The sequence below is a fragment of the Corvus kubaryi genome, unplaced genomic scaffold, assembly GCF_017639235.1.
Source record: "Corvus kubaryi isolate FWS band 111438036 unplaced genomic scaffold, C.kubaryi_AGA036_p1.0 37236, whole genome shotgun sequence".
Taxonomy (NCBI): domain Eukaryota; kingdom Metazoa; phylum Chordata; class Aves; order Passeriformes; family Corvidae; genus Corvus; species Corvus kubaryi.
In genome coordinates, this window is record NW_024581067.1 from 2,741,451 (window position 1) to 2,759,521 (window position 18,071).

Sequence of the window (18,071 nt, forward strand, 5' to 3'; positions counted from 1 at the left end):
CAGCAGAAAACCAGCCAAACTAGCACTTTCTACATTTTAGCAGGAAGAGGTGTTTTGTTTTGGAATTGTTATTTTATATTTTGGCTTTTGATATTGGTTTCTTTTGCATTTATTTAGTTCTGAACACTTTAAAGTTGGTTTTATTATTTCTATTTGAAAGTTTTATTTAATTGCTGCTTGTGAGTTACACTGCATGATGAATGGCACTTGACCAAAAAATAACATTGTCTAGGCTAAGATCTGCCATGAAGGTAAGCCCATTATTTTTACGTGAGATTTCTTTTGTCTCCTCTTTAAACATGTCAGTTTGACAGGAGGGGGCTAACTGATCTCTCAGATAGGTAGACACATGGGGTTTTTTGCCTTTGTAGGCAACACTTGATGTCATTTCCAAACTAATGCAAATTGCTGAGGAGAGCATTTGGTGTGCAATGAATCCCTTTTGAAACATTGAGAACTGCAGATTAGTATAGTTGGCACCAGTGGTATGACCAGAACAGGAGGACAAGCCCTTGTGTGTCTCCCTCCTGTGCACCCCTTTGTGTATCCATGCTTCCAGTCTGCATTCCCTGCTCCATTTCTTTTCCAGGACCTCTGGAAGCTCCTTTATGGTTCACTTACGCTACTTTAGCAGTTCCCACATGTTAATTGTCTGCAATTTTGCCTCTTCCAGCCTTGCACAGTGAACCATGGAAACAAGAAGGGGGAGAAGAGCCAGTTTCAGACAGTTTTCCAGTGAAAGTTGGACAGACCTGAAACCCAGTTGAATACCTCCATCAGTTTCAGTGTTATATAACCAGAGTCTCATCTTTGAGATCTTAACCACCAGAAGATCCCATCCTGCCAGGGCCAGAATGAGCTGCCTTCCCCTGCTCCTGAAACTTAGTATCTAAGGAGGTGCTTCTCCTCCACGCTGGTGGAGGAACTGACCCTTGGACCAGGAGCCACTGGAGGTTTATCCAAGCTTGGGCTGTTGGGTCCTTGTGCCCCTGTAGCCCTTTCTGTGGGTCCCTGCTGAGCACATGCAGGGTCCATCCTCCCTTTTGGCTGTGGAAGGACCCTGCAGATCCAACAGCTGTGAAAATATTTGAGATTTTTACTTTGTTCAGGTCTATTTAATATTAAAAAGAAACCAACAAAATCAAACCCACGACAAATAAACAAACTAAATACCTCCTTAAAAAACTCCAGATCTGAAGAAAGTTTAGCAACAGAAAGTACTAAATAAGGTAAAACCAGCCCAGAGCAGTGTGCACTTCTTGGTTTTATTTGGGACACTTTTTGTATCTGTCCTTAGTATCTTAAATTTTACATAGCAAAATTATTCTAAACTTGAAAATGAGATTTAACCTTTTTTTTAAAAAGGAAAATCAAATGTTCTAGCATCTTCAGACCTTTTTCCATACACACCCATTAACTTATTGGAGTTAAAATGCCCTAATGAACAGCTCTCTGCTTGCATAAACTCCAGGTTTACACAGTTCAGGTTTGCGGCATTTCTGTCTCTTAGGGTCAAGGCTTCATTATGAAAGATCTTGGCTGGCACTGGCACAAAGGCAAACATGACATGATGTCTGTGGTCTGCCACCTCCTTCTCACTGTCTGTCTGTTTGTCCCCTCCTTTGGGAGGGACTGTGCAGGGACAGGTACCTGTGTGGGATTGGGAGGCTGTGCCAGGCAGACCCAGCCTCCCCCAAAGAGCCCCTTCTGCGGGGTGCCACTGCCACTGCTGCAGGATGCCCCATGCTGCTTGCAACCTGCTGCTCCTCTGCTGTTCTCCAGGCAGGTGTGGGAGGGGAAGTATCCCGCAAAAGGGATTCAATGGATCCAGACCACTACATGTCCTCCCACAAGATCTCATCATCCTCGCACTCACCTCCATCTGCCCTCCCTTCCTTGGTGTCCCCTTGATAGATGAAATGTCATAGATGAAGTTGTGGTGGTGTGCTCATGTAATGTGGTAGGATTGTCTCCATTGTTCTGCCATGCATCCCCACACTTCCCCACATCCCTCCACGCACGGAGCTGTGAGCACCTGAGACCCAGGCCATGCCTTGCCCTGCCCCAACCACTGGTGGGCCTGCTAGCCCCACACTGGGCTCAGTGAGAGACCTTGAAAGGCCTGAAGATGTCATTTATCATGAGCTAGGGAAAGGCTAAATTATGCTGATGCATTTTAGTGTGTGGCTAGTTGTTGGCCTACAAGAATTAGGGTAGGGGTGAGTTCTTGAAAAGATGTTGTCTGCCTGGGGTATTTTTCCCTATTCTCCACACAGATGTCCCCTCCAATACATTGTGAGTGTGTGCGTTGAATGAAGGGGTCAACCCATGGAATTCTAACCTTGCATGTGTTACAGGAGGGACAAGAGAACCGGGAGGACTTTGAAGATCAAGGTGGATGATGGTGCAGCTCGGCTCAGATCTGCAGACAAAACTTTCTCATCCTAGCAACCCTAAAAATATGTGACAAGCTGGAATATTGAGTTTTTTTATAGAGTGCAAGAGCTCTGTGGCTGCACAGAAGAAGGGACAGGAGTTTTATGCAGCAGCACAAGAAATATTGTCCAGAGGAGATGGGACTGAGGGCAGAGCACTCTGTAGCTCCAGGGCTCTTTCTTAGGAATCATGGGGAAAACATACTGGGTATTCATCTGTACTTCCTCACTGCATTGTTGCTCTGACAGAAAGCACCGTTCTTCCTTCTTTTCTCTTTTACCTGCCCTGACTCTCTTTTAAAAGTGTAATTGGGTCAATGGAAAGAGTAGCAGAGACACCTACTATGAAAGGCAGCTTTGGACTCCTCTAGACATCTGCTGCTGCTTTGCAGATGATGATAAAAACAGACCCACATCTGCAGCCCCTGTTTCAGTGCAGTGTGCTTAATCTGAATTTTATGGCTCTGATAGCAGATTACAGTGCCACTGTCATGAGCCCTTGCAGCCCCAGTCACAGTGGACACTGTGCATTTCAATACCTCCTCCACTAATCTTTCCCCCACTGCTCCCATTCCCTGGCTGCTAATTTCACGCAGGCACTTAAACATGATGGATAATTGTGTTCTGCTTATCAATGTTTAATTTAAGGGCTGTTCCATCTGACCTGAATGCCCTCTGCAAGAGCTGTGCCTCATTATTGATTTCATGGTCATACCTGTGACATTACCTGCTTTGTAGGAAGTAGACTTTGACATTCCTGTGAGGCTTTGGCAGCCAGAGCTAATTGTCAGAAGAATAATCGAGTCAGCAAAATCATTACAGGTGATCTGTATGTTACCACTGTTTTATCTGCCTCTAATTAGGTGCAGGAGAGGTAACTCATCACAGTAAGCACACCGCACTGGTTTGATGTCCACAAATAAAGCAAGATGAGCACAGGAGGGGAGTTATTCATTAACAGCAGCAATTCAGTGTGTTGGAGTCCTGTGCTGGTGACGTCTTCTTTCCAAGTGGAAGGGCATGAAATGCCATACTGCAGGCACCCACGGGATACAGAGTCTGAGCCACTTTTGGGCAGGACTGAATGTTGGGGCATGTGCTCAGTGGCTTTGGACCCAAGGCAGTAATGATTTAGCTGCTACTGTGGAGCAGTATTTTGTATGTGATAGAACCAGATAGCTTTTTTAGGACATGTCTCTTGTTTGGGTACTCCACTGCCCTATGCTGCTGCCGTGGGCACACCCTGGGTGATACGCACATGTCCCCAGGTGGCAAAGGGAGCAAGAGCCAATTGATGGAACTCTTCAGGTCCTTTTTCTGATAACAGAGTTGTGCATTTGACCAAAATATTTTCTTTGGGATAAGAGTTGAAACAACCAGCTTAGCATGATCAAGTTCTTCACTGGGCAGAAGAAAAAGAGCTTTTGTAAGTGGGAAACGGATTTTTCAGAATAAAAGTCAGTGCTGGTAACCAATTTAACTGAAATAGGCTAGAAATTTGGGCTTGCTGCTCAGAGATGAAGTGGCTGCCAGAAAGCGTCTCTGCCAATTACTTTTTTTTTTGCAGTGTTAAGCAATGGCATTGCTTCCTGTAAGGCACCACAGCTTCTTCATAGCTGGGGTAGCAAGTGCCTGGCATGGCAGGACAGCTGCAAAAGCCCACCAAAGAGAGAGCAACATGTGCAGGCTCCTAGGGCCAGCAGTCTTCTGGGGTCCTGGCAGCATAACAGTATCAGTCCAGGTCCCTTCCTCTGCCACTGACGTTTGCAGGCACCTCATGAAGGAGGTGCCATGTGACAGGACCAGGAACACAACCACAGAGGGGGTGCCATCCTCCTCCCATCGCAATATGGAGTCTTAGAGACTATGCAAGGTTGTTTTGAAGACAGCACAGTCTAAAGCCAAGTTCTTTCATCTGGGAGGCCTTTTGGAAGTGGTTTATTAATTCTGCTGGTGCCCTGCTGCAGCTGCTACGTGGCATCCCTGCATGAAACCAGCATAAGGATTCCTTGCATGCAGAGGCTGCTGGGTAGAACCCCAGTCTGAATGCAATGGCACTGCCCAGCTCATTGCACAACTCTATGGGCTGGTATGGCAGCATCTTTTCATCTCCACTTTGCCAAGTGCAAACCTGCATTTTTAAAAATTGTTTTCTGTAAAGACCTGAAGAGTCAGGTGAGGCAGCAGGCTCTGTGTGTATCTGGGGGGAGGGCTCTGGTCTGTGCTGGTGGACAGGTCTGTGGGGGATCTGGTTTGGGCAGGAATGGAGAGGGTGTTGATGCCTGAGGTAGAGCCTAGGGCAGTGCTGGTCTCTGCTGGGTGGAGCAGTATGTGTGGGTGGTACTTTGTGTAATTGCAGACAGGGGTGTGTGCTACCTTGGGTGGCCAGTTTAGATGGGCTGATGTCTTGTAGTGATAACTGCAAGGAGAGTGGGAATGCAGAAGGATTCACTGGCACCGCCAGACTGGCTTTCCCAATAATGCTGACCTATTGGTTTTGAACCTCTGACTCTGAAGAGGTGGCATTACCCCATTAACCCAGAGTACTGCCTCATTCTTGACCATGCTCCTGAGCCAGTGGCAATCACACATCTGCTGTGAGCATGGGGCGGGGGGCAAAGGCCCGGCTTCCCTTGCTGCAGACCATGGTGCATCTCAGAGAGGAAAATCACCAGCCCTGCTGATGGTTCTGAGACAGTGGCAAAGGGGCTCTGTGAGCCCCCTTCCACCACCTGAACCCCCTACATTTTCTGATGTATATCCTTTGCTGTAATTAATTACGTGTCCAGTGGGCTCATTTCTTTCACACTGTTACTGACAATCTGTTAGATAAAGGGAAAAAATGTGTTGGTGCCCTGTGGTATTGAAAGTGAAGGGTTTTCACACTGTCAGGGTAATGAATTCTGTACGGGTTTGAAGCACCTGAGCTTGGGGGAGTCCTTGTGTCATGTGTCTGGGAGTGACAACCCCCAGTGGTTAATTACTGCCATGGATGAGAGCTGAGCTGATAGCCAAATGAGATAATTTCATTAGTAGTTAAATTTGAAGTTAATTGGATTCACGTTTACACACAGTAGTCTACAAAGACACACTTGGAAATGCTCTTTGCCGCTTTTTGATTTTTTTTAAAAAAAAGGTAGGTGAACTGAGGAATGGTTCTAAACTGCTTCCTCTTTTTTTTTTCACCATGGTTTGGAGACAGGAGAGTCCTTTGCTGCCACAGGCTGCTCTCTGCCCCAGCCATTTTGTCCTGCAGCGGGGACATTTGCTGATGCCCAAGCTCTGCTTGCCTCATCTGTGCAGAGATTGCTGCTAAGCTCTCCTGTAGCTGGTGGCAGAATTTGTTTTACGGAAGAATATTACTTATTTACATTTTTTTTTTGCAAAATGATAATTTGCTTTCATCGTGAGTGTTGCCAGCTCCTGGTGAGTGGAGGGATGGGCATTTATTGACTGTCATCTGCATGCAGAGCCTTTGACATGTACAGGGGCATCTGTAGCAGAGGTGTTTGCTCCACTCCCCACAATGACAACACTGGTGCTCCCCCTAAGACATTTTCCCTCTGGAAATCAGATGAGTGATGGCTGAGCGTTGCATTGCAGGAACCTGAAGAAGCCTGGTGAAGCAGTCTGGAGGAGGTGATAGGGTGAAGAAGATGGCAGGGTCCAGGCTGAATGGGCACTAGAGCTGCTGTGTGCGCCTTCTATCATGGAGGTGTGCCAGTTTCAGGTCAGCAGATATCACTGAAAGTACCGATGCTGCTGGGGCTATCAGCCTCTCCATGGGGAGGCCACTGTAGGCAAGACTCAGAAAGATATTTTGGTACTTGGACCTTAAAACTGTTGGCAGAGGTTGTAGGAAAGAGATTGTTGGTTACCTTGGAAAATCCTGCTAGGCTCTGCTTTAGCTGAGCTTCTCTGTAGGTTGCAGCTGGCAGCTGAGCTGCTCTATCTTGCACAATACCAGCCCAGCAAGGCAAGGAGGCAGCTCTGCCCACAGTTGCTTCTTTCCCATCTCTAACTTTAGGTGTCTAAAATAACCTTCCAAAAGTACAGGACAGAGACATTCAGGAAAAATATGTCTTGAAGGACCTTGGTCCCTATGTCTGTGTCACCCACTGCTAAAATGTAGATGTTAGTTTCCTCTTGAGTGCATTGCCTGTATGACTAAGGCAGCAACACCCTGGAGCAGAGGCTGCTTTTCAGCCTCTCTTTGTACCAGGTGGGTAAGTGTTTTTCTCTTAAATCAATTCTTTTAGTGCAATTGAAGCTTGCCAGCATGGGGGGGAAATCTCATAGAGAATGGGATGCTCTAGTCTTTCTTTTTTGGTGAAAGCACAGTGGATGTAATTGAGAGGATGAGGTGGGATTGCAGCACTTGCAGCTATGCCCTTGGTCACCTTTGGCCAGCCCCCTCAGCCTCCTCTCAGGCCCTGCCTGAGACTTAGCTGTGGGGACCCTACTAGGAAGACTTGTTGACAGATGATAGAACATTTCATTTGGAAATGGGATGTAATGGAAACCAGCCCAAACCTGTGCAATAGATCATGGGTGATGTTTTCTTAATTCACTGAGGAACTGAACGATCATACTCATCATACTGTCCTTAGTGGTGGTTACATTGCTCAGTGACCTTGACAATAATCCTAATCATTCTGGGTGTGTCAGTGGCTTTGGAGAAAGTGAAAAATTTGTACTATTTCAAAATCCACAAGAAAATGTCAAGGTTTTTGTAATAGCTATGGAAAGTGAGGAGTGGGGAGTAGTCAGTGTGGGGCAGTTTGGGAGGGGGAGCTTGCCCACAGATCAAGGCACCTTTGGGACATGATGTGTTGTGCCGTTCTGTGGTGACACCTTACAACCAAGGAAGAGAAGAGTCCTGGTTTCCCTCCTGGGTCTCTAGAGGGCTCCTAGATGGCAGTAGTCAGGCTGTGAAATGTTCGTCTGCATTAGGGACAGCCCTTAGCTGAGTCCCTGCCAGCACTGGGGGTGAATTTAGCCTCTGTGACTGACTTTATGTAGACCACAGATACTTTTGTATTCTCCAGACTGTAGAGATGACATAATCAGTGTTTAATTTTGTGTGGGAGAGAAGGAAGCAGGGCAGTGATGAGGGGAGAACATTTTAATCTAAAATAACCATTTTCTGCCTGCACTGAATAATTAGAATTCATTATGCCCTTCCATAAGGGATATGACTTCTCCCTAGAACTGGAGAGCAAATTAATCAATTGTTTTGAACCTTAAATTCTTTTAGGATGTGAATGCACCATAAATATTCTCTAGGAAGGGCCTGAGAGGAGCAGTTTGCATCCTGATTTGCAGATACTGAGTGCTGAAGAAAGTGGGGCATGTGCTAAGAGATCACTGCAGTGATGCTAGAGTTTTGGCATGTACCCCTTTATCTGAGGGTAGGGGGAGGCAGCCTTTGTGGCCATGACCCAGAGATTGTGAGCCACAATTTGCAATAACTTATGTACCTGTCTCTTGTCTCATAAGAGGAAGTCTCATTTCTTTAAAGATATTGAAAAAAGGAAGATTTTAAACTTTTATTTTTAGATCAGTTAAAAATGAAATTGGGGCTCCAAATCTTTATCAAGCAAAAAAAATTTTAAACAAATGGTTTTGGCTTTTGGACAAATGTTCACTTTCAATCTCCAAGCTCTAGACACCTGAAAAAAGTTCAGTCTTAAAACAATTGCGTACAGAAAACATTGTGAAAAAACCAGAATCTGTGCATTTTTTGTCAGTGGTGCTAAAATCAACGGAGTCACATAACTTTTGCTGATCCAACATGCTACTTTTTAAGGAAGGATCCTGATTTTTGCTAATGAGCTGTCTTGGGCCAACAGGATGTTGGAGCTGACTGGAGCCAGAGTTGTTCCTGTACTGTAGAGATTGGAAGAGCAGAAGCTTATTCTTTGGGCCGGGTGCTCCATGCAGCCCAGAGTCCCTTCCTCTTAACTGAGGTGCACACTCAGCTTTTCAGAGCAAAGCTCTCACGCAGGGCCACTGCCTCTGAGCTATGGTTTGGATCTGATGGACCCCTCATTTCTCCCTGGCCTTGGAGGAGCCACTTGGCAGGCTGGCAGAGGTGCTGGCAGAGCCAGGGATGTGGGTCGAATGGGCAGATCCACGAACTAAGGTAGTGCCTGAGTAGTGTGTGTGATGCTGTCACAGGGAGGGGATTGCAGTGCCTACATCCATCCAGCTGCTGACCCAGCCGTGGTGTTGCAGGGTCAATGCTACCAGGCACCTGTGTGTGTCTTCAAAGCAACTTCTCCTTGGCTAGGTGTTCTGCCCAAGGATGCCATGGGAGCCCAGAAGACCATGAGTGGGCTCCAGGATTTCCTCTGGGGTGAGGGATGGATCCTGCCTGATGAGATCACAGGAGCACCCTTTCCTTCTGGAGGATCTCTTGTAGCCACAGCTGACAGTGGTTTACCCAAAATCCCACTGTGGCAACCTGAAGGGACAGTGACTATCCCAGAACTTCCACATGGGAGCAGGGTCCAGGCATGACTGAGGAAACACTTCTGTGGCACTGTGTGAGCCATTACTATCTGACCTCCTGTCTTTACACTGCCAGCAGAAATGTCCTCGAAGGTGATAGGAGCTGTGCCTGGGAGAGAGTGAAGGAAGAGAAGGTATCCCAGACCCCTGGTCCAGGGGCAGAGGGAAATGGAGGATTTCCCATTGCCTGCTTTTGTGGGGTTATTTTCCTGGAAGTCCTATGGGTACTTGAATAAAACCCATGTTTCTGTGGCCTAAGGAAAGAGCAGTGCATCAGGTTGTGTCTGCAAATCTGACCCTTTTTCTGGCACTGTGACAAACTGTATTTTAAACCACCTTCAGGTCTCAATGTCTTGCGTTTGTTCCTTTTTTTTTTTTTTTTTTTTCTGCTTTTATAGGAGATAAGACAAATGCCCTGCATTATATTTAGATCTCAAACAGTCTCAGCCTGTACATGTGATCTTCTAGGGAGTTTTCTGGGGAAATGTCATTAATATCTGTGTTACTTCCCATTTCACTGCTTTTGACTTTAGAAATCTAAGCTTTGGAGGAATTTGGGAATAGGGGTGAGCATCTGGAGTTCAGGTGGGTGTGTTCCTCTCCCTGCAGAGCTCTGCTCTGCCCCTTCCAGTCTCGCACTTCATTGGAGCTTTGTGGCAGCTTATAGAGAAAACAAAACTGTGCCTGCCCTCCCTGCCAGGCTGGAAATCCCATGCTGGTCCTCACAGAGCAGTGATGACAAATGCATGGCTGTGTTCTGGGTGCTTGGGGAGATGTAAAACCATGTCTGCTCGTCACAATGCTCACGTGGTGATTTGCTGGTTTGATTCCTCAGGTCGCGAGCTGGCAAGTACAACTCTCCCAGGATACCCTCCACATGTCCCTCCTGCCGGACAGGGCAGCTACTCCGCTCCAGCGCTGACAGGAATGGTGCCTGGTGAGTCTTCAGAGTAGGGGGGAAAGAAAAATAAGAGGAAAACAAGTAGCATTTCAGGAGAGAAACATTGCATGCTGTGAATGTTCTGTGCTGAGGTGAGCATGAAATAGAAGCCACAGTGCTGTAGGGGAGGTGTGGAGTGATCCTGAGTGCAGTAGGACCAGGCTCCCCAGCACAGGAGGCGGCACAGCTTGCAGAGTGCCAGAGCAAAGCACTGGCGCTGAAATGCTGAAGGAGCTCCCAGCCTCCCTTCTGTGGAGTCTGGAGATTTCTCCATGTTGGGCTGTGCCAGGCTCTACTCACCTGACTCAGGCTTTGCTCTAACTCACCTGGTTCCTCCCAACACTGTCCCTCTGTGCTGCCCCAGCAGTGAGGTCATTGGCCCTGGGAGCTGAACATGTCCTGACCTCAATCTTCCTCCATGCAAACCTGACTTATGGGGACACCAAGTTGCTCCCAGGACACTGTACTTCTGCAATATCCTTTCCATTTTGGAACCTCGCAGTCAGAAATGCCAGATGGTGTGAACCAGCTGGTGGCTACTGCTTGCCTGTGTGGCAGCAGAATCGGGGGCTGCGCAGGTGCCTGGGGTGGGCAGAGCAGGTTCTGCAGGTATGTCACATTGCTGGTGCCACCCTCCAGTGCTGTTGGCTGCAGATCTGCTTGCAATCCAGGGTAGGATGGTGACTTCTGGGTACTGGCAGCAAGGAGAGGTGGGGCAACAGCACTTCTCTCTTCTTTGGGGAGTTACCAGCTCTTTGGGAGCAGCTGCCAGGGTGGCTTGGCAGAGCTGCATGATGTGGGTCTTAGTGGTGCTCAGCCAGAGGAGGTACAGTGGGGGGTTTGGTGATGTAGAGTCATCTGAGCTGATTTTCCCAGGTAATAGATTTTATTTTTAACTACATATAGGCTTGTGTGACCCATTATATTGAATAACTGCACTGTTCCTCTCACTGGTTCCTTTAATAACAACCTTCTGCTCCAGCTAGTGTGAAGGTCAGCTACAATTCCTGTAGGTTCTCTGTCTCATTTAAGTGAGAATTTGCTAACTAGCATCCAAAATGCCTTCTCAATCCTTCTTTAACTCCTGTCCTTTGCAGGACCAGTCTTAGAGCCTTGCTAGGGTAAGCACCACAGTCTCTGAGGGGCTGACAGTAAGGCAGGTGACAGACCCAGTCTGGTGCCACTGGCACATCCCTGCTTGTTCCAAAATGGCCAAATTGTCATGCCCGAGCACAGACATGTGTTTGTTTTGCCAGGTCTCAGGAATTCATCTCACGACCTGCCTCTGCCTTGTTCTAGTTTTTGGAGCCTTTGCTAGAAATGTGCTTCCTTGATAAGATTTTTAATCATTAGCCATGAATTTCTGCTTGTAATTAAGCAATTGTGTGAGTTAAGTGCTTAGAGACATGGGAGAAATGTATACATGATAACCCATAAGCAGTGTTTTGTTGCATCCTTGTTGCTACTGCCATTGCCCCTGCTGATGTGAGTAAACCTGGCCCTTACCATGCTGTGGGTGTTTGTCCCACCTGCTGGGGTCTGTAGCTTGCTTATGGGGCAGGGCAGACCTTCACACTCCCTTGCATTTGCAAGATGTGTGGATTCAGCTTCATGTTCTGTCCTTCTCTCTTCTCCAGCCCCCCTGCTACTGCTCATCCTAACAGGAGAACACTTTTGCCTCCTCCAGCCCCAGGCCCTTCCTTATCTCTCCCACAGGCAAGGATGTACACAGGAACCTGTCTCTGCTGCATCTCCATGACGTGTTCAAACACATGCTCAAAATTTCCCATCTCCTTCCTTTTCTGCAAAACAAGGGACTTGCATATCAGCAGTGAATTTCCACTTTTATGTGGCTTGTGAATGTCTGCCATGGCAGAGAATATACTATTCAAATGCTTTTCTCTGAAGAAATTAAACAAGCAAACACATGGTTTGATTTCAGTCCAGAGCTTTAGGGACTGAGAGCTGCCATAGCTTGAGGCTCCCATGAATGCATTCCCTCTGCAGGTCACTGGCCCTGCAAGCCTCTCCTGCCTTTTGGTGGCTGTCACCCTGTAGAAGTGACTGGAGGGGAGCTGTCTGAGCTGTGCTGAGCTGCCAGTACCCACAGTGCACAGGTCACAGGGCACAAGTGAAATGCCACAGTGGGGACAGATGGGTAGGTAGATGGGAAAACAAGTGGCTGGGTGGTCAAGCTCAGAGGTAGTGGCTAATGCCACACTGCACCTGGGTGCTGGTACCACGCATAGAACTGCAAAGCATGGCTAAATGTCTCTCCTGGTTTACAACTTCATCCACAACTAGGAGAGAGCCCAGCTCATCAGGTGTTCAGAGGATCCCAACCTGCATTATGCCATCAGTAGATTCCAGAGCATGACAGCGATGTGGAGGCCCATAGGCAGGCTGGGGAGGAGCATGAAACCCAGCAAGGGCAAACCAAAAGATCCTGCACCAGGAAAAGGAGCACTTTGCAACAAAATGGGCTGAGGACTGTTTGGTTCCTGGAGGGGCTCCAAGGATGAGGCAAACTGGGAGCTGAGCATCAGTCTGCCATGTGCACTGGTGGTGAGAATGGTTAGCATCATCCTGGGCAGGAGTTGGAGGGAAGGAGTTATCCCTCCTTCACTTGAAACTTGCAGACTTACAGTGGGAATAGTACTGGTTTGGGCCCCCTCAGCACAAAGAAATAATTGGCAGAAGTTGAAACAAGCAAGATGCAACTGGGTATGACAAAAGTGTCCAAACTTTCCCCCCAAAGAGATGGGCCCAGAGGTGGAGGAGGTTACTCAGAGGGGTTGTGCAGTCTCCATTCTTGAGGGTTTTCAAGGCCACATTGGATGAAGCCCTGAGTATTCTGCCCTGGACGTGTTGCTGATCCTGCACTGACAAGGGTTTTGAGACCACGTGAAGACCTTTCCATCCTGAAATGCCTGGTCATTCCATGACTCAATGTTTCAACTGAGGCACTGATGGAAATGTGCTGCTGAAGTTCATATGCTTCTTCCTGGTACTGTAAGTAGAGGTAGAATCAGGAAGCTGTTAACAGAGGGAGATCAGGCCCCTCTCTGTAAAGCAGTGGTGCCAGCAGTCCATGCAGAAGAGACAGGTTTGCTCTAGACCCCAGTTACCATTAAATGACTGAGCCATTAATCCCACTTTGAGGCTGGAGGGAGCCCTATAGACATCTTTCCTGTCATAGGGAAGATCCTAATGTCTATGCAGGGACTAGGAAAAGTCACTTTCCACATTCCTCTCCCATCCTGTGGCCACGGTCTCACCCTGCAGCAGCCCAGTGGCACCTTCTTCCAGTCCCTGGCTTGGCATCCTGTTTGCCTGTGCTCCATGCCCCATGCCTGACTCACCTTTTCCTCTGGGAGACTATGAATGACAGGAGGAAGGCTGGTAGACCCTACATGAGATTGGTGACCATTGGTAAATATTCCTGCATGCTGGGAGCAGGCATCAACATTGACTTCATCATTTGGTATATGTCACAGGAAGCCACAGGATTGCAGGAACAGCCACCAACCTCACCTGGGGAAGGGGACATAGCAGCGCCTGAAGCAGCTGGCACAGCATGAGCTCTTCTCTTTAACCCTCATTGTCTGGTGGCTGATGCCTTGAAGCATAAAACTTTATATTCCTTGTAAATGTTCATTTTTTCTAGTGCAGCTCTGTATATTTTCGTTACCTGTTTAAAGCTTTAATCCGCTGTTGGTTCCTACTAGATTCGTGGCCTCAGCATCATCTCAGGGCACAGGATCCCACAGGTTAATGAGATGCTGCATACAGAAATTATCCCCCATAATTTGGTACTGTTGTTACTATTTGTTCACATTGTGACTGTGCCCCTAATGTGCTGTGGTTTTGGAAACACCGAGTAGTGTTTTCCCAACAGCCTTTCCTTTCTGGGGGAAAGTCTCTGGGGAAGAGCAGGCAGGAGCACACTGCGTCTTCTCCACCCCATCATGTACTCACAATGTGACGCCTGCTGCCACCTGGCTGTGCTTGCTCCTGGGGCTGTTTGCTTCTTTGGATGGAGATGGTGGTGTCTTCTGCTTGCAGCTTCTGCCTCCTCTGCTCCTTTTACTGCCTTACACTTGGCTTTGGGAGCTCAGCAGAAGCAAGCTGCGTGCACACTGGGAAATGCAGTATTTGCACGGTTTCTATTCCACAGCCTGTGAGGGGGACCCAGAGCCCTTTCTTGAGGTGAAGAGTTTGAAAGGAAGCACAGCTTCTGAAGCAGCTGTTGGCTGGTCGCAGAGACCATACCATTACCATATTACCTCTGGAAGGCTGGGCCTTCTCTCCAGTGCTATCCCTCCTTCTTCATGGGTTCTGCTGCCCTGCTGACTGGAGCTGGCATGGTGACAGGGACCAGTGCTGCTTGACTGGGGTCTTTTCTTGATCCTTTATAGCTTCACAAACCACCAGCCTATTTCCAGCACCAGCTCAGGTCTCTCTTCATAGATAACTACTTGTGTCCGTGGGTCTGCTCCCAAGATGTATTGGAAGGTCTGTGTTCTCCCATGTGTAGGGCAGATGGTGGCCCTCAGCAAGGGGACAGAGGGGAAACATGAGGAGTGGTGCGAGAGCTACAATATGTTTGCCTGCTCCAAGGAACCCATCCCGGAAGCTGTGTCCCATTTGAGTCCTGACAGGGCTGGGGCAGAGGAGCTTGCAGCAGTTTCATTGCTGAGACAGGGGTTTGGACAAACTATGCCTGTGTCCACCTTCAGCATGTGTGTGCCCTTGCCATTGTGTCATGATGCTGCAGCTGAGCTGGACAAAGGTCATATGCAAGTAGCCATGATAACTCACTTAAATCCTTATTCCAGTTCTTGTGTTAGAAGTACTGGGACAGCAGCCCCTGCAGTTTCTATCCCCTTCCCCCATTCCTTCTTCCCATCTCCAGGGTTGAAGCCCCTGCTCTGCCACCCATTCTCCCCTCCCCAGGGCTGCTGTTCACCCCATCCCCTCCTCTCCTGGCAGGCTCTGCATGCTGGGTGACAGGAAAGGGTAGACTCTCCAGAATAGTGATGCTGAGAATATAGTCATTAATGGGACTCGTGAAACCCAGATGTCCTTTCTGAACACCGGTAATTTGTTTTTAATGAAAAACCATGCAGTGACCCTGAACAAATGAATTTCCTTTATAAGAAGTCTATGTGCAATTACCTGACTAAAGGGACCTGAAAACACTGACATTCAAAACTGGGCTTTGAAAAGAAAGGCATAAAAAATAGCAATGCTGTCATTAGCAATCTTTTACCTAAGAGAAGATGCTCGTTCTAACATGTGAAGGGGAAGGAGATGATGTTGCAAAAAACCCACGTGGTTTTCAAATGCATTTTTTCATTGTGGCTGGCAGGTATTGATGCTGAGGAACAGTAAGGTTGTGTGGCTTCCTGTTGGGGCTGTTCCTCACACCCGAGTCTGCAAGGGATAGCAGTGCCTCTCAGTCCACTGGCACCCAGCCTGCAGCAAGGGGTGCAGAGTGCCAGAATGCCAGCCTCATGTCATGGAGGGGTCAGGAGGCAGACATTTGAATGGCTGGGACTACCAGGATCCAGTCTGTAGGGATTGGTGGAATTTGGATCCACTGGCACACTGAAGACTTTATTAATAGTTCTTTTAATATGTTGGTGTTTTTTTGTTCTGGCTCTACGTTTGCTGAAGTTTTGCAACAGCATGTTGAAATCTTGTGACAATATTTAGGAAATAAAAGAGAAGCAGCTGAGAGATAAAATGCCTAAAACCAGGGGCAGAGAAAGCAAATTGCAGTAAGTGGGATGTCAGGGGGCATCAGTGAACCAGATCCTCCTCTGATGTGCAACATAATGCTGGAACTGCTTGGTTACTTGGACACTGACATTTTTCTGGCCAGTGAGAGTGAAAGGAGATTCTGGCCCTTTATGCTAGATGGACCTACAGCAAATGAGGAATAAACCTTAGCAATTCTTTGGTGAAGCAGAAAGTTTGCAAGTTACTTCCTCAGAGCTTGGAAGTGATTTCCCAAGTGTTTGCGAACTGCTTCACCTGCTTCATGCTGCTTTTGTGGCCAGGATAGGTATATCTGCTTGGCTTATAGGCACCTGTGCCTTTTTGACAGCTCACGCAACTCAAACCCAAACCCAGGTGTCCCCTGATGCACCCCAAAGACACCTTCAGCCCCTGCAGATGCCCACAAAAACATTCCAAGGCTTCAATGCCACAGTCAGAAGATCTGCTACCAAAGGGCAGAAGTGCTGACATGTGGCCTCCCCTGGTTAAGCAAATTCTTTGTGTTTTCCCCATGTCTGGGGCTGCTCCACAAAAGTGTCTCCCCACTCTTCTGAAGTCTTAGAAGACAAATTCCAGAGAAGTTTCATCACATATGATGGAGTATGTGATGTACCATCACAAATATCTTAGGGCAATACCAAATTGCAAATCAGCTGACAAATGATCCCCTTAATTAATAGTGAAGCAGTTAGGTAAATGGTATATGTTTAGCCTTTGCTCGTGTACATTTTGAATGAGGGTCTGCCAGAATCTTGGCAGTCTGGAAAAACATTTTGGTTCTCGTCTCTCAGGAATGTAATTATCATGCTTGCACAGAATATAGATAAAATTTATATTATTTTCAATATGATTGAAAATAAGTAAGTAATGGATTTTGAACTAAACTACTACAATTATGTCGTCAGATATTATTTAATTGAATTGATTTAGAAATTATACTGAAGAGGACAGGAAGATGAAATGCTGGAAAGCCTACAGCCTTTGGATCTACTGATCCACCTTCCCCTTGCAGAGCGATCCTCACCTGGGGTCAGTTAGGCCCTCCACTCTTTACTCCAGCTGAGGATGTGGTCCCCAGTGTTCCACGCGTGGCAGAGCCAGACCACTCTGCTTTGCTGGCCCTCTCTGCTCTGTCCATAGTTTCTGCCTCCTGTCAAGGTAAGACATTGTGCATATCTAAACGTAAGTAAGCAAGGTGAAGTGTGTATAAACAAAGAGGTCTGTATTTAGGAATGAGGAGGAGGAGAGAAAACATATTGTATTGCTCCACTCTTTAGAAATTTCTATGCATTTGTAATAACAAAATTACCATAATTTGCTCGTTAACACAGCTAGATCAGTGAAGCATTGTTCCAAACATGCAGAGGCTGCCTCTTGCTCTAGGTCTGCCAGTGAGTTAAGCACGGTAGAAATTAGCATGCAAATAGCCCTAATTCGGCTGAGCTGTCAGATCCGAATTCAGCTGCTTGTTCCCTTTGAAATCCCTGACAGGAGGGGCTCAGGCAAGCCCATCCTCCAGTAGATCCAGCCAGAAGAGTACCGAGGGGGCACCTCCTGAGTGACAGTTTGGCTACCTTCAGTCAAATCCATCTTTGTCAGCCAGCAGTGGTGGCACTGGGGGCTGTGGGTTGGAGTGCATCTTCCAGCCAGACCTCCATGCCATAACTGTCCCCTCCCCACCCCAGGATGGTGCCAGGGTTTGGGGCTGCAGCAGCTGAGTGATGCTGCCCTTCGAATAGGGGAGTGCTCTGTTCAGATACCAGTGTTCAAGTTAAGCTGCTTTGGGGTCCAAGAGTGTTGAGGTTGGGGATTTTTAGTATTGAGGGATGGAAACCAGGGCTTGTGGTCATTTCTTCTGGAGCCTTGGCCAAGACTCCTGGGTTGTCTGTGGTTACGTAGCTCAGCTGTTTTGGAGCATCACTGCAGAGGATGGTGCTCTGGGCAGTAATGGGATGCTGCCTGCGCCATATATACCCATGGTCCCTGAAGATGGGAGGAGAGAGAGGGAGACACGCAGCTGATGACACAGGGCTCTGTCCTGCATCCCCAGAAGGGAACTATTCCATCTCCAAGGTACCCACAGGGAGACCCTGGTGGCAGCTAGGAATGGTTTTCTGTTAATGATCCTTCAGTGTTATGGGTCAGATGTGCTGCCCACATTTAAGCAAGATTGGTGGTTATAAAAGCAATAGTGAGAATTTAATAAGTGTTTTGTTACTGGTTTGTTTCTTTTCTTTTAGGGGGAGGTTATGTTACTAAAGATTTTTCTGTCCTCTACAAGACAGTAATTTTGAGACCCATTGTGCTGACAGCTACAATAAACTGCCCCAAAATATCTAGAGCCAGAAATTTAAAGATGATATGTTAAAAGCTCAGTAATTTGCTGTGTACGACCTGGC

At 47.5% G+C, this 18,071-nt stretch overlaps 1 protein-coding gene across 5 annotated transcripts in view; it reads left to right on the plus strand.

The window, feature by feature from the left end:
* The window catches only part of PAX5 (paired box 5), a 138,843-nt gene that overhangs the window by 93,382 nt on the left and 27,390 nt on the right, over nucleotides 1-18,071 (plus strand). For all 5 annotated transcript variants that reach the window (XM_042023124.1, XM_042023127.1, XM_042023126.1 and 2 more), the window contains one exon: nucleotides 9,784-9,885. In XM_042023124.1, coding sequence (XP_041879058.1) covers nucleotides 9,784-9,885 — 102 coding nt within the window. The remainder of the gene's footprint in view (nucleotides 1-9,783; nucleotides 9,886-18,071) is intronic.